The sequence below is a fragment of the Bombus affinis genome, chromosome 2 (assembly GCF_024516045.1).
Source record: "Bombus affinis isolate iyBomAffi1 chromosome 2, iyBomAffi1.2, whole genome shotgun sequence".
Lineage (NCBI taxonomy): Eukaryota > Metazoa > Arthropoda > Insecta > Hymenoptera > Apidae > Bombus > Bombus affinis.
Window position 1 is genome coordinate 18,496,568 of NC_066345.1, and position 17,159 is coordinate 18,513,726.

The 17,159-nt window shown below is 43.2% G+C and overlaps 2 protein-coding genes across 23 annotated transcripts in view; one reads left to right on the top strand and one right to left on the bottom strand.

The window, feature by feature from the left end:
* The window catches only part of LOC126928795 (cuticlin-4), a 61,570-nt gene that overhangs the window by 14,578 nt on the left and 29,833 nt on the right, over positions 1-17,159 (bottom strand). For 18 of the 22 annotated variants that reach the window (XM_050744576.1, XM_050744579.1, XM_050744573.1 and 15 more), the window contains one exon: positions 5,961-6,042. In XM_050744576.1, coding sequence (XP_050600533.1) covers positions 5,961-6,042 — 82 coding nt within the window. Of the gene's footprint in view, positions 1-5,960; positions 6,043-6,130; positions 6,853-6,902; positions 8,741-15,407; positions 16,100-17,159 lie in introns of those variants that run through there. The other 4 variants (XM_050744594.1, XM_050744591.1, XM_050744593.1 and 1 more) reach the window with 4 other exon arrangements.
* Positions 13,564-17,159, top strand: part of LOC126928805 (5'-nucleotidase domain-containing protein 3) — a 39,932-nt gene continuing 36,336 nt past the window's right edge. The window contains exon 1 of the mRNA XM_050744625.1: positions 13,564-13,662. The gene's annotated coding sequence lies outside the window, so the exon portion shown is untranslated. The remainder of the gene's footprint in view (positions 13,663-17,159) is intronic.

Consider the following 17,159-nt stretch of genomic DNA (forward strand, 5'->3'; position numbering starts at 1 on the left):
CTTCGAACCACGCTGGTCCACGAATTGGCATTTTATCATTTTTCCATGAACCATGGTGAAAAGACATTTTTTCTCCGCGAGACTGCTATATCTGGCTGGTTAAATTAAAACGTCGCCCATGCACGCCCCCATGTCTTTTGCATTGTACGCCGACTGTTTTCCGTTTACGTTAATTCCGCAACATATTTCGGTCTAATGTAATTTCGTCCGCGACCCGTCTCGCGCAGCTCGCCGTCGCCGGTCAGATTTTAAGCGTATTTCATTGCGCCAAGTTCGTTAAGTAATTTAAAGGACGCGATGATATTTTACCGTTCGATGATATTTTACGGGTAAGGATAGCGGGTTTAACGTTGCCTCTAAAATATACGTGAGCACGATGGATGCATTATCGTAAAGAATTATCGAACAGGTACGTAACGCGAATTTTTCACTTTGGACCAAACGTGTAACGTTATAATACACGCGGTGTATTATCGTGGGTTTCGCGTGTGTTTTGCGAACAATAATTCATTCATTTTTTTTAATCCGCCAACCGTAACACGCAGCCTTCGCGTAACTGTTTAACTACGATTGCATCGGCAACTTTGTTTCAAATGCAACAGTATTCGTAATTCTGCTACTCCCGCGTTTAAACCGTTTAGCAGCAACGTAACGTAAAATCGCTTTATACCAAATGTAAATGTAGTCATCGCGAGAAAAGATTTCGTAAGAAATGAGCAGCTATAAGGCGTACTTGTAATTAAAAATGTTCAATTTCAAGCCAATTATGTACTTCGAAAAAGGATTCTCTCTCGATTCTTTACCAGCAACGTTGCAAAACGAAATTATTCGTTATTTCTAGCCCTTTCTAGCTAAAGTATCCTGCATACCTATTCTTTTACTCTTCGAAATATTTTGTAATATTTAACTATTCAACTATTTAATTATTTAACTATTAACTAATTTAACTGTAAGATATTATCAGTTAATGAAAAATATGTAATCGATAATTGGCTAGTTTAGAACAAACTAGTTTTAACAAACTTAACGAGAGAAGCGAGCAGCAGTTAATTCGCAAATATGTGCCTTGGCAGAGCAATTAACTCCATCGTCTTATTCGCGTAACGAAGAGAGCGGAAACATCAAAGTCGAACAGATTCGTACAATCTCGCAACAGGTTCTTAACAGATGATCTCGCATCGGTGTTATCGAGAAGCGTTTTGATAAAGAAGCTCGAAGCGACTTGCCCAGAATAGGCAGCACGGCTTGCGTTTGGCAAAGCAAACTCTCGACAACGTAAACACGCTGAAACATCATCCCTGAACTTTAACATGTATCGGAAGAAAGAAATTGGTGTGCCGCGAACGTACCTCCTATCGCCATCAATATTTAGAAAAGTCTTAAAAATCGAGTTATGTAACTATCTTTGCGTGCGAGCGACACATATGTCGTAAACTTGACTTCGCCCTAATCGCACCTGCCAAGACAACTATCTAAATTTCGTTTCTCGTTTAGTGCAAGCGACGATCTTTCCAAATACTCGACAAAAGACATCAACAACGCCTCCATTCGAATCTTTTCGACGATAGGAAAGAAGCTAGCGTTGCGAGGCAATCGAACAAGACGTGCGCGATCGTTTCGCGTTAAAAGGCGTACAACAGCCGAAGCGAGACGAGACGAGACGAGACGGATAGAAGACGAGACGAGTCGAAAACGAGACGACGCGAGGACAGAGCGAGACATTTCTCAGGAAAGAAAGCTGCCAATGGAAAAGAAGTCGATCCTCGGTTGGAACTCGACTAGAGTCTGACCTGCTACGTATCGTCTCGCGAATCGTTCCTCTTGATAGAGAAAGAGGGAAAGAGGGAAAGAGGGAAAGAGGGAAAGAGGAAAAGAGGGAAAGAGGGAAAGAGGGAAAGGGGCAAAGGGGGGAGGTAAAACAGAGATCGAGGAAACACGGCGAACAGCGAGCGAGGAAGAAGGAGCATCGTCTAGAGAGTATAGTCGAAAGAGGGCATCGCGTCCGGCGCGACGACCTACTATCTTCGCTTCGGCTGCTCGACCGTATAGTTAACATTGACTACACCGTAGTGGTGTCCGCAGGTACATCGCGTACGTACCTGCAAACAGCCAACTGCTGCACCTAGCCGTTTTCATTCGTTCCTTCCTCTCCCAGCGTTCCCCAGCGTCGTTCCTTCTTCTTTCGAATTACCTAATCTTCGGAATTTCTAAAATTTACTCGTAAAATTTCATCCGATCGATTCGTGAAAATTACGCAGGACGAGCTAACAGAGACTCGGCTAACGTCGAATAAGCAATGTGTATACGTTGTTTTTCATTATCGTTCGGATTATACGAAAACCTGTTAAATCTTAAATTTTATTTGAATTTTATTTCTTTTCAAGAAACCCAATGTTTTACTATCGTTACCTACAACTAGATCGTGACATCGATTACGCAGATTCGTACCTTTTTATGGAAATAACCAAAGCCCTGCAACTTGCATAGAATTCTCATTTACCGTGTGGCGAGTATTTCACATTGGTCGTTACATTCGTAATTTTACGAGTTTCGTAATACGTACTCTTGCCATTCGTATTAAAAGATCTGTACGATCGCATCGTCGATCGAGTAACGTTTTCTGTAATAAACGAGACTGTCAGGAACGTTTTGAACTGGGCGCTTTCAAAGTGCTCGATCGTGACGATATCGAGCTGCTTTTTGATCTTCCGTTCCGCCAATTATTTATCTTATTTTACACGCGATACTGACTTATTATTCGTTCGACTCTCTTCCTACGATATATCGGATGGCGCTTAATGGCAGACAGAGACGACCGATAAAAATCGTAGATTCGAGTTGGAAACTTTATATTAAAATAGAACTAAACAACTGCAATCAATGCAATACCGGTTTCGTATAATGTTATGCTTCCGTTAAACGTTATCGCGCAAACCAATATGAAATAAATTTGCAACTGTTAGAAAAATAAATTTATTAATTACGTAGAATGCAATTTATTCGTAACAAAAACTTCGCTTTAATCGCACTACTCGTCTTGCCAGCGGCTACATTTTTAACAAGCAAATAACAAAGCCGAATGAAATATCCATCGAACGAATGGAATGAAATTAATGACGATAAGTCTCGCTAATTGCTTACTCGGAATATCTTTTATCCGTTTTCGTTAAAAACATTTGTATCGATGAAATTCGACATCGTGGTTGGTAGCTCTCGTTAATTCGCATCGATCGACGAATACATTTTGTCCGATTAACGCGAATTTAAATGTTTAGTCGGCAAAGTATTACATACGCTTGGACAAATTGATTGCGTTTATCCGAACATAATTATAGAAACGTGGAAAAATGACATGGATCTACGCGCAGAGCCAACGTTCGTAGGTTATAATCCGCTTATAGTGGCGCAATATGCAAACACGATGCGTAGACCACGCGTTTCCTTTTATTCCACCCTTCGCGGTTTTTCATACGGCAACTAAAAAGATACACGCATCCGTGAAATATCGATCGGCATTCGGATTAAACGATAAAACCGATAAAACTTTCCTCCAAATCTCCATACATACGACACAGCTAACTAGATTGACTTTCGAATTCAATGAGTTAGCCTAACTGAACGGAAAGCGTTTGAAACGAACTTATCGCTTCGGTTTCATTTGTTTAAAATCGCGCACCTGTAATTCCTGTAGACAGCTCAACACGCGAGACGCCATTTGATCGCAGCAAATGCCGCGCGTTATTCCAATAAACTTTCATTTCAATTTCTTACGATAATCGATTCCTCGTTCGTTCGATTCGTTTATTCGTTTATTCGTTTATTCGTGAAATAATTTTTGCTAAGAAATTGCATGAAATTTATGCGCGTAAAACTTCATTTACTTAGACAAAAGCCCCAGAGCACTTGCCAAATAAACGTTGAGAATCGTTTAATCGAAGGATCGTTGGTAATCGTTGTCGAGGAAAATATCGATTAATTTGAAATAATTAATATTTGAAATAATTAATATTTCTTTCGATATCGAAAGAACATTTTTATTAGGCCCGTTTCGTGTCACCTGTCGATCAAAATTGGATCGAGTTTGATCCGTATAAGCTATAGGAACTGCCAAGCCAGTAAATATATAATAACTAGTATCTGATCTTTTGTCTTTGCAATTATTAAAACCGTACAAACCGTATTTTGTAACGTTGATATAGACTTTAAGAGATAAAAGTATGATCGTTTGATCGATCGTTCAAGTATGCATAAATGTTCAAAGATGCACAGAATGCACGTAATAATCATAAATACGCCATTTTCTAAGCGAAACACGATTTTATTGTCCGCCTAGATTCCATAAAAATACGATATTTATTTGTTCCCGTCATATCGCTTTAACCCTGATCCCACTACGTACATATTAAGATAGTAAAGCATAGTAGAGATGAAAGATGGGGGCAGTTTTAGTGTCAAGATATTAAGTCGCGCGTGGCACACTCGTACTCAACTGTTCCAGACTGTTCAAAGTGGTAACCGTTTCCATTCAGGCTTTTACCTCGAAACGATCAGCACCGAACGACGACGATACATAGCGCGAGAAGAGCCCGCGGCAACCTTCATTCCCCTTAAGCGTCAACGTCGCGTTGTTTCTCGGCCAGCATGCGCGTCCCGCGAATAGCGGTCCGACCGGCGAACGTTTAGGCATCGATCAAACACGATCGCTTTTTTTCATCCTATCCGAAGGATATTGCGCGTTTTTTAACGGTGATGGAAATCGTTAACGGTCCGATCCGAATCTTTAATCCTGCAGTCGCTGCCACATCGAAATCGCGTTATTATCGCGCGATCCTTTCCAGTAGATCGCCGAGTCCGTTCACGTAACAAGACAAGATATACATTTTTTTTTTTTCGCCATTCTGTACGAAGAAATATGAAATCGTTGTCGATCGGAGGGTTAACCACGAGTTCGACGAAGGAAACGCGCAATCACGCGCTGTGTATCGCGCGATACATCCTAAATTTCGTTGTTTTGTTGTTTTCGGACTTGTTCGGCGAACGATCAAACGTCGAGGGAATTCATCGCGCTTCTTTCCGCAATGACGTCGACGCTTGAAAAGGATCGTTTTGCGATATCGCGTGTTTACAGACGATGTCGTAGAGGGATCGACTACGAATAACGACGCGAGATCGCAACACGCGACAGTTGCGATATCCTAGCGAAATCGTACGCCCGCGCGCATTGCACGATTAAAAAGCCGAATCGCGCAGCGTGACCGACGCTCGGCATCGTCGTTGCGACACCGCGACGTCGCATCCGTTCTAAACGAGGGGAACAGTCGCTAACCGCGATCCTAATCTCGTTCGTTCGACGGTAAATCAAAGGTTGGCAAGTGGCAATACCGATCGCAACCTGCGCTTACGAACAAGCAGTCGATCGTTGAGATCGATGATAATAGCATCGAGGATGGTTGTCGCCTCGGAGTATGATTTAATTAAACGACGTACGTTAAAAAACGAAAGCGAAAGATCGGTTGAAAACTTTGACATTCCTGTAATCGCTGGTTGAAGTACAGCGCTTGTTAATTATTTCGTTAATAATTAAACGTCGAACGACTATCAATTTCCTGCGTAAGAGTTTTCTCGAGACAACTTCTCTTTCGAGAATTAGCTTATCGAAAGTATCAAATTTTGACGTAGTTCTCTGTAGTTTGAAAAACGTGTACTTATCCGTGACTCTAACGTTTCGCGTGGATTACGAAGGCAATTTAACCTATCGTAGCGAGAAAGAAACGAGCGACGTTCGTCAAATTCTGTTTCCATTGCGGTTTATACTTGTAATACCGATCCATAACGCATCGCGTTTCCACTTGCGCGTACGGATACGCGTAAAGAAGCCTTCGAACTCGTTGTTAAAGAGACGAACGAGTCGGACGACGAGACCGTATCTGATCGTCGAATAAATGGTAAATTGTACTCACAGCTAAAAGCAAAGGCAGCAACAAGATTAAAGTCGATTTCCGTATACTCCGCCACGTCCTCTCCATCGTGCAAGTGTCCTCTCTGCAATAGAAAGCAAAACAAAGGTTAAACAGCTGTTCGATCGGCAATCGATCGTTGATGTTGGATCGATGGAACGCTCGGATCTTACGTAGATCACGCGATATTTCGATTCGTAGACGATTACGTCGATCCACTCTATGACGATTCGGAGCATCTAGATTATTCGTTGTTCATTTTTAACAACGAACGACATCGTTGCCACCCCGTTCGTGTAAGTGGAATGCGAGCACCGAACGCGAGAGGATCGGAAATATACCGGATAAAAGAGATTCGTGGCATTTATCGTCAGTCGGGTGCACAAGTAGCACGTTTACCGTCCGCGGTTTAAACAAAGGACGTTGCGCAACGAGCATCTAAACCGCACTCTACGAAAGCCGAGCTTCTTAATTGAAAGCTCGTTGGGGATGACGCGGTGAAAGAAAAAGTCGCAGCCCTGCATCGTCGGGAAATTCAATTCCGCGAGATTTAAAGTCTGCCTTTTCTCTGTCGGAATTGGCGAGGAAATGAAGTTTGAAAGGGGGAGGGGAGAGCGAGGAGGAACAAAAAATAGGAGAAAAATTAAATTCCGTGGATAGCGCGGAGACAAGGGAAAGAGTTCAAAGACGAAACGCGAGAAAACAAGAAAACTTGTACTTCGAATGGGAGGAGAGATCAAAGGGAACGAGGATCGCGAATCCGTGCGATCAAAAAGTACCAAAAACTTCGAGTGGAAGAGTACGACGGATGGTGAAAAGCGCGAGGAAAAAACGAGAGAAAAATATCGGACGAATATCCGCGTTCTTTGCCCTGCGGATAAGAGGAAAAACGGCGAATAGCGAGGACAAGAACGAATCGAAAGAGAAAAAAATCGATCGAAGCACCTCTCACGAATCCTTCGTTTCTTCGCAGAGAAACACTGGTCTATGGTGGTCTATAGCGTTCGAGAGACGCACCGATGTCCTTTGGAAAGAAGCTGGCGTCGTTCCGCGCGATCCCTTTATCAACCCCCCGGTTGGAGCACGCCTTCCAAGGGGTACACACGAAGCGATAACCCCGAGTGATAATTCACGCTCGTCGATCGTTCGTCATCGGGGCCGAGTGCGCGAGCGTGCTTCCTTTTCCCGTTTAAAGAAAAAGGGAACCTGTGGCTCTGTGTGACGCGACTGCACGGTCCCAGAGGTGGTTACCTTGGCCGACGGGGACTGACTGAAGGTGCGAGCCACGCTCGTCTCCGCCACGAGCCACGTCCCAGTGACCTACTCACGATCTCGATCGTCCGCGCTTTACACTCGCCCCTCCTCCGGCTTCTTCCGCCTTCTACGTAAGCAAAGTCCCAAACAGGCCCACCGTCCTCGCTCGCTGCTACTCCCCTACCCTACCGCAAAACGCCGCTCTCTGCCACCGTTTCCATTCCTTCTTTTTCCTCCTTTCGCGTCCTCTTCTCTCTTTCTTTCACCGTCGCTCCTCCGTCTTTCTCTCTATTTCCCCCTATATATACAATTTCTCTTTCCCTCTTTGTTCGCCATCTCTCTTTTCCACTTCCCACCGTCTTCTCCTTTATCTGTCTCCTGGAGCGTGCAACGTTGCTCGGGCACAGGTGAAAGATTCCCGGAGCAAGGCGCGAGATTCATTAAACGGCCAATGGGGAGGAGAGAGCCGCGTTTATTTCGGTGGTCGTTGTTCTTCTCCGAACGGAGGCAACGTATCGACGTTTTTAACGAGCTCTCTTTGCCTCGAGTTACCCCGCTCCTAGATATCGTAAATAAAGCGCCACGCTCGACCGAGTGAATCGACAAAACGGGAAGAGCGAACTTTTCTTTTTTCTTTTTCTTTTTCTTTTTCTTTTCTTTTTCTTCTTTTTCTTCTTCTTATAGATTTTCTCTTCAAGAGGAAAACGTTAAATTCCCGGAATTATAGAAGCATCTTCCTTTCGTGGAACGTGCCTCGGATTACTCGCTACGCGTACACCGTAAAGTATCGAAAGTACGTATTTGATTTATTTCCGTCGTCGATCGACCATATCCGTCAGATCGTCCTATAAATACAATTCTCTCGATACGTACATCGATTGATCGATAAACGTATTTTCCTGGTGCTTACCATTTTTTACCATCTAGCTATCCAAAGATTATCCATCGAGCTTCCCAAAGACTCATTTTCTAGCCAATATCATACGCTTCGATTACATCCGTTAAGCTATCGCCTGTTATTTAAATTTCGATTCAGCGAATTTAACATTCGCCGAACGTATTGTGTCTGGAATCTTGTAACGCAACATCGCTCGCGAAGCGCTATTTTACGAAGAAACTCGTTTGCTAGAGAACACGTAATAGAACGACGAACGATACAGATATCGCGGTGTCGATTCGCCGATGGACAAAGAACCGAGACAGAAAAATCTCTGAAAAATATTTCGGTTATCCGTCACATAGGTGAGAGGTACGCCGATCGTGACTCGAATCGTGCCACGGAACCAACGAATCAATCGCGACAAAAATGTCTCGATCATGGAAACAAGGACGTCGCGACTAGCTCCGATTTCGATAAATCGCTAAAAGAAAGAAAGATGCGAATCAATGACTGCATTACGTTCTATGATTTTTTCTCTGTTGAACCAAAAAATTGAAACGAAAATTGACGCTACTTTTGCATTTAAACTTATTATACAATCATAAATAAAATTTATTGGACATAAATCTTTGGAACGATAAATAAAAGCATCCGGTTAGTTGAAAATATTTCGAGTTAACGACAAAGTGTAAAAATGTTTTCACATTCGTTTATTGTCACTGAGATTTTTACCTAGACATGGAAATAATGACAGACATGGAAATTGGGCGTGAATGTGTCTGGTATGGTCTGGTATGGTCAAAGTCGAACAAATTTGCCGAGAAAAGAAAAAAACAAAAAGAAAGAAGAAGAAAATTTACGAATATTTCTTATACCGAATAGCTGTTAAACGTAAGGTATCGCTCCAAATAGTAATAGTCGGTTAAACGCGAAGGTGTAAATAAGCTTCTAAAACATATCAAAGTTTTCGGTACATCTCGATTGGCCATAGTATCGTACAACGAGAAGCGGGCAATTTGCATAATTATCGTGTATCTATTAATTGCAACGTGGCAGGAGATGGTAACACGGAGCCGTGCATATTATAAAACGCTCCACTTTCGCGGATACGAGAGATCACCGCGTTACTCGCCAGCGCGCACGGAACGCGAGACGAATCGATCAGACTTTTGCGAGACGAGCGGTTAACGCGCAAGCCCTCGAACAGATAGCCAACGAAACATCGCCCTCGAGTTAAGCTCGGCATACTTTCCATTTCGCTTCTCGAAATCGCGTCGTAAACCTGAATTTGCGTAACACCGCGACCGATAAGAACCAGACTAGAAAAGCAAGCAGCGGCCTGACCCACATTTCTCACCCGCATGCTGCTAATCCAAACCATCCGGAAGTGGCTTATGGTAGTGGTTGTGCGTAGGGATAACGCCGAACGATAGATAATACGTGAAAGTGCGAGTGAATGCAACGCAACCGCCATACTTTAATAATAAATCGCATCGAAGGTGGCGTTCCAACGGCTTTAATAAAATTATCGCGTTAAGCTCTTGTTATAAAATATATCGTCTTCGTTTTGATTAAATTCAACTATCTATCGAAAGTACGATAAACGTTCAACGAAAATATCTTAAATACCGTCGAACGTACATTGCGATGCGTATACATTCGATAACGTTGTTATAAAAATTCGATATCGAATTTCGCTGCAAGAAATCGATTCCACGTATTTGCATTCAAATGGAACGTAAAAATTGATCGAAAAGCCAATCACCATGGTAACACCGTTATCCCGAAATTGAATAGAAAGTATATCTATTAGTTTTTCATCGAACGTTGTATGTATAATTCGTTTATTATTTCTTTCATAAAAGGATTCATAGAGAGGATTATCTCAGCGTAGCCGAGATGTATAACCTTTTACCATACGACACTTTCGTAACACTACAAATCCTCCATTTTAATATCGTACATATTTTAATATTTCGTGTATTTTGTCTGTAAAAACGTTCGATGAGCTTGCAATTCTTCTTCGAAGAAGAAAAATGGAAGTAACTTTTTTTACCTAACGAATACCACGATATTCTGCTTCTATTTTTACCTACATTCCTCCATTTTACTCGGTCAGATTGCATTCCTTTGCTCTTTCTAACCACGGCTTCTCTTTATACGCGGAAAAGTATCTCTCCTATTCGTCAAAGTTGTTTCTTTTCGAATCGTATGAAACGCAAACTTGGAGCTTTTTAAAAGTCCATGGACCACTATTTCAATCAGATATCGCGATCGTATCTTTGTCAAGAATTTCGTCTTCTCGCCTCTCTAACTGTTTCGTTTCGTTACTGGTAATGAAATGTCAAAAGCGTTTTATATAATATATACGATAGAATTTTTTAAGTTCTTTGTAGTAAGCGTACAAATACTTTCGTATCGCGTAACTCGACATCTTTTTATACGCGATATCGATGTCGGCACAAGAACGAGATCTATGCGAAGACGCGCGAGACAAACACAGATGCAAACTGGAATCGGGATCCGGTAGAAAGGTGAACTAATAGGAGAAAGCGGCCCCAAAAATTAATCCTTCGGCTTGGCGCCGGTGTAGCCGATCGAAAATCGTGAATTTAGGCAGGCGGTATCCTAGAATTTCGTTCCGGATATCCAAATCTTTATCTGCTTAGCGACGGAGACAGGGCCACCTGCTCGACGCGGGACCGTCTTTGCGCGTATCTTAAATTTACATACGTAGACGCGTACCGAAATCTTGACCCATTTCGTCTTAGCGTCTCTGCCCTCTGTTTACCATCTCTGCTATACTTTGCTCGACGTATCTACGCGCGTCGCCGGTTATATTACTTCAACGAGCCGCTTTAAATTTACGAAAGTCACCGCTGTTAAACGTATGCCTGATCTCGAGCGAGATAATCATCTTCTTTCGAGTAGGAAGATTAAAGTTTACACCTAGCAAACCACTTGCCGACCAAACACTCGATTATAAGATTTCGTTATAAGTTGAAACGATTAGAATTTAATTACGACTCATAACAGCTCTAAGACTCAAGGAGAAGCTTTGTAATTAGAAAATTTGATCAGCGACTATCGCGATCCCTCGATAATTTCATTCTTCCGTGTTTCGACAAGAGCGCGATCTGTCTCTGCCGAATATCACTCGTATCGTTCAACGGCTACGTCGAAGAAGCTACCGATAACATTCGACGCTCGAAATATCATTCCGAATATACGAAGAAACGTGAAAAGTGTCACGAGTTGCGAAAAGTCGCAAATTAACAGCGTCCGTTGCCATCCTGAGAGGAAACGATCGTTCGAAAGATTGACTCGCATAATGAAAATTATCGATTACGAATTTATCTTCGTTTCGAGTTTTCTTCGTACGAGGACATCTGTTTTCGGACTTGATTCTACTTTTTTCAGCAAAAGATGGATAATAATCGTCTCGCGGATTCTCGCGGAATTGCATCGTAAAGAACAAACGAATAATAAAATCAGGCGAGTTGGCAAAACTCTTTAATCGCTTCCAACAATTCCTATAACGAAGAGACTAACGAACGTGATAAGAATTTCACGAACTTCCTGCAATTTTTGCAAGATCCGGTTAAAAAGGTTAGCCGTTTTGTTCGAACAAACGTGCGAACTATTCGAGAGTCTGTTAGCGGCAAAAAATCGGGGAAATCGTCCTTTCGAATACAATGAATCCACTTCTCTTCCGCAACGAGAATAGATTTTTTTGCAACTAGCTTTTCTCCGATTACCGTGTGCCGGTGATTCGCGCGTCTTTTATCCGGAGAAACGAAGAGGGGGGAGAGAGAGAGAATGCACTCGTGTCGAGAATGTGTCGTTTATGTCTCACGTCCTAAATACGATGCGTAGACACCGGAGAAAACGACACCGAACGGGATCGAGCTCGCGAACCATTAGCAACGATCGGAATAAACAGTTCGTCCTTGAAATCGTTGCGGATCGACGGACAGCGCGTTAAAAGGCGCGTCCAGTCGCGTCAAAGTACGCGACCAAGAGTAATCGTTGATCGGAGAAACAGCGTTGCGCGATTATTTCGGCAAACTACGTTCCGTCACGCGCCTCCTCTACCCTCGTTTTCGCCAGTCCAGCGATTCGCCTTGCATCTTGCAAACAGATCCGAGAGATATCTTCGTGAATTTATCATCGTTGGTCGTTAAATCTTAACGTACCGTTTTTTCTTTCCATCAACGGCCGTCGCAAATCGACCTACATTTCAAAAACATCGAAGAATCCGTTCCGTTTCTGCCAATTAGTCGCGAATTATTTCCTTGACGACGATAGCGCGACTAAAGATTCGATCGTAGATAGAAAATGATCGATCGAGTCGAACGATAGCGGATCTCGGAGATTAGAATTACGACAGCGAGCTATATCGTCAGAAACAGCGGCAAAGTGATCGCGAATCTTTCGAAAAGTATTCTAACGCGATCGAGATCCTTCCTTTACGAATTACGTAAATGATTTCTTGCGACCGTTTGTAAATCAGAAATTCGTCGAACGGAGTTTATTCGCTACGTCGCCGGATGCATCTTGAATCGACAGCTTGAACGAGACACGCGTACGTATACGATGGCATAACTTTCGGGCTGATCGCCTTCGCAACGGACGGTTTACCATAAGAGTTCCGATTCGATAAAGATAGCGATGTATGTGCGAAAATTGTGCGTACAAGGCGAAACGTACGAAACGAAAAATACAATGCGAATCTAAAGCGATCAAGGTCCGGAGACAGAGCGTCGCTGGCACGAAGGAAACGAGAAGGCAGAAGTGGCGGTTTCCTCGTCGCGGAAATCAGATATCGAATAGCAGCGCGGCTTCCTGCTCGACCCGTATTTTTTTCTCGCTTGGTTATTATTATTAGCGACGGCGGCGACCGGTGGTGCAACCCTTTGTTCCACCGTGGTGCGTGACAGGTGCGAGCACATGACGTAACGAGGTACCGTTATAGCTACGATGCACGGTAGTGGCACACGCACCGAACGAAACCCCGTACGAATGCCAGACGACGCGGTGCCCAACGCGCACCATGGTAGGACGGTGTTGCGCGAAATTCTGTCGCCCGTTGTGAAAGTGACATGGAGGAAAGGATGCGAAGGTAAAAAAAGATGATCCGAGTATGCTAATGGTTACACCGTTCCACTTATCGATGGAAAGTTAATCGTACAACGTATGGTATTTTCGAGGAAACCGGAAAGTGGACTCGATTCGAGTTTTCGCCGAGCGATTGGTCAAAATGTTCCAACCGACGCGCTAAATGTTCGGATCTTGCGAAATTGAACTTTATAGTCGAGTGTATCGACTATGTATGTAATCAATGAAAATAAATCAAGTTCGATCGTCGAAGCAACGATCAAGAGGTAAAAGAGGGTCCGCCACGCCGTAAAAGAGGTAAAACGATCGTCGGAAATAATAAGCAGAATAGCGAGCAAATGTAACATAAAATGCGTACAGCTAAAAAGCATGTCGTTAAACTGATCAAAGTATATCTTTATCTTCTATCGAAACGATTCAAGAGAGAAACAAATACACCGCCTATCCAAGTAGGTATGTAACACTCTACTATCTATACAACGTTCATTTTATAATTAGCGGCCACGAAAAATTTGGATCAAACGTATCGAATTGGAGAAAGACGGATAATAGATCCTGCTTCTCCAAATCTCTAAATTACGAGACCGAAACATCTTTTTATCGATAGAATGCGCAAAGAACGGAGGAATAGGATAGTTGTGGACAAAATTTTTCTTAATTTATGTTTCCTTAATTTATGAAAATAAGGGGGCGAAAGATAGGTAGTCGATTAACAGGTTGAAACGGAGAAACAGCGGAGAAAGATTTCAAAGAGATACATTTTAAACGCGTATGTGCTTTTTTTCTCGTTTTCCGATGTTTCTTTCTCCGAAGAATAGTTTGCTGCTAAGGCGAGGCAGAAAGCGGGAAATTAAGGCAACATCGCGCCGCGGAAAATTGATCTCGCGTGAATACGGCCGGTTGCCCAGGAACTTTCACGAATATTCGTCTCGCTTGTTAAAGGGACGAAACAAAAGGCTCTCGATGGTATTTCTGCTGATCGCGCGAAATTATCCGGCGACGTTCCAACCGCCACGGAATGACTACACAGCATCGAACTCGAATGACAGGTGGCGGGCATTCGCTCGCTTCGCGGCAACTACCTTCGAACCGATTTTCACGGAAAAATCTACAAACGAAAGTAAGCGATATAACGTAAAAGGCTGTGCGAGAAATTGCAGCGAAACGATAAAAACAACAATTGGAAATTATTAGGATGAAAGGACGAAAGACTTGATAATTTCCGTGGAGATATCGACGAAACAAACGAGAAGAAGAAACTTGGAGAAACAAGTAAAACTGTTTGATACGTTTTAGCCCTGTTTCGCGACTATAAATCGCGCGTATGCGAATACCGATTCAGGAAATCTGATATTACTAAAAGTACGATATCAAATTTGAACGTTTATCCGCGTAGAAACGTTTTCATCTTTGCTAAAAAGTCGACCACTGGACTCAATTACGTCTCTAAATCATTGGCATTTATCGCGAATCTCGTCTCCTATGCAGTTACATCGAGTACGAATCTTGAACGGCGCTGCTGAGATTCAGAATGAAGAATCCATCCTTTTCCAGCGATCGTCCAGCTTCGTTTCTCTCTTCGTTATCCAGCACGAAGATCTTTCTCTGCCTACACGCGGCCTTATTCTCCGCATAGAGCCGGAGAAGGAAGGACGCCTCGAAGAGAGACGCGAGAACGCTGACACACTGACTCGCTACCCCACATACCCTTTTGCCTTTTCAACGTGTGTTTTCGCCAGACCAACAGAGTGGGGACAAGAAGCAAGGAAACGAGGAGAAGGGATCAGCTTTGTTCGACGAACGTTGGCAAAAAAACGCCTGCTATTTTCATAGAAAACGATCGAACGATACGAGAGAGAGAGAGAGAGAGACTATATATTACTGCAGGATTGCTAGCGCGAACGGAAGTGCGTGTTTTATCGTAATGGATAAAAACGAAGCGTTGATCAAAGATTTAAAAAAACAGAGGTAACCAACGTAATTATTTGGAAAACGAAGAGCGTTTTCGAGCGAAATGACGGAGCAGAATCGTGCAAACGAACGAAACGCAAAAGCGCGATTCACCAAATGATAGAAAACAGAAAAACACGAACGATCGAAAAGATTTCCAACGGTGATCGTTCACGCGTGTAATACGAAAAAAGACTCTCGAGATGTCACCTTCGAAGATGCTCGGAAACTAAACGGAAATTACGCACCACCGTGTATACGAGCGTATGAATCGGTCCATCGGGTCCAGTACCACTGATCACAACGTCGTCACAAACCTTTTTCCTCCGGCAGTTTCAGCCGATTATAATCCTATTGGCACACACACTTGGCACTCGAGCGTTTCTCTCGTCGCAGCTCGTCGATTTTCTCGTTGGTTTCGTCTCGTTCGGTGGCGACGACACCCGACCGCGAGATCCTCGCGAAATGGAAGGGCGAATGAACGAAAGACAGCGGAGAGAGACAGTGGATTAATAAACGTGACCGGCAAAACACACCGACGGGTTTGCCGAGTAAGTTGGTTGTGAGCTCACCAGAAACGAAACGCAGTCTATATACTCTCCCCTCTCGGGGTCGTCGGCTTTCACCAAAAACCCTCGCCAGCTCTGCCGAGACCGTCACCCGCGGCAAAAATTTCAATTCTTTCCTCCATCCTCTTATCTATATCGTTGGGCAAGAAAGCGGTGAAAAAGTCGCAAGGGTGGATAGTTTGAAAATTTCGTTTGCCCACGGCCACGCCGAACGAACCATTCTTCGCAGCGATAGTCCAGCGATAGTTTTTTATCCTTTCAACCTCGTGGACAATACTTTGTCCGCCGTCTATAGAATGTAGGCTCGACTTTCTTTTTTCTTAATCATCGGCCGAGAGAGCTACAATGAGACGTAAACGGAGCGAGGTTGAATCACACGACATTCGACGAAGAATGACGCGCGGTCTCGCTCTGCCTACCGCGAATACCGGAAATCCACGCCATATGATATCCAGGTACCGGATATCAGCGAAAGTTTTCCATGAATTCACGAATACAGTTTTTCCCTTGGACGAAATTTACAAGACGATTAGAAGAAATTCTTTACCTACATTTTACCCCTCTCTTTCTTAATACCTATAAAATTGGTTATCTAAGTTTCACGCGGTTCGACCTACTTTTTACGATACACGGAATTTACACGTACTCCTCGTTACGTTTTGCCGCGACGGCATCTTAAGATATATGAAAATTCCTCGCTCCAGTTTGATCTTTCTTCGTCGGATACGATCGAATCATCGAATTATTCGATCGTGTCGTACATGATCGGATACGAAATCCGAACAATTACGAACGGCATTGTTACGAACGACGATCGTCAATGAAATATCGTCAAAGGCGACGCACGTGTTTTTATATATTTTTATCGCCGATCGTAGAAAGTAGTTTTCCATGATACGTATCTGTCTTGAACGATAGGAGGCCGTTCTCCGTCTCTCGTCCCTTCTCCGCTCGAATACCGGAAGTGGAGCACGGTCAAGATAGCAGCGAAAGTTCTCAACCAACAACATTCACGGTCGCTGTCTGATTTTAGACAAGGTACTACAAATCCGTATATACGTATACGTAGTTTTGCATACTCTCGCGGATCATCGTGCAAGAAATCCAAAGATGCGTATCGACTTTCGCTCGCTAATTCGAGTTTCGATGACGATGACGATGAACACGAGTAAACGTGTAAACGATCGCGAGAGATCGGAGGACGTTGATATCACAGGAAAGCTACATACGTAGCAAACAAATCGTTTATATTAATTTCTAACAAGTAACGCGTTGTTTCCACTTACGAGGTAACCGTATCGTGCACCGTACATATTTTCCACTTTCGTTTAGCTATATAATATCGCTCGTACCGTAAAATTTATCTTCCAGAGCTTACTACTTTCTAGCAAAGTAAACTTTAGCTTAGTAAAATAACGCGAGAAAGTAAAC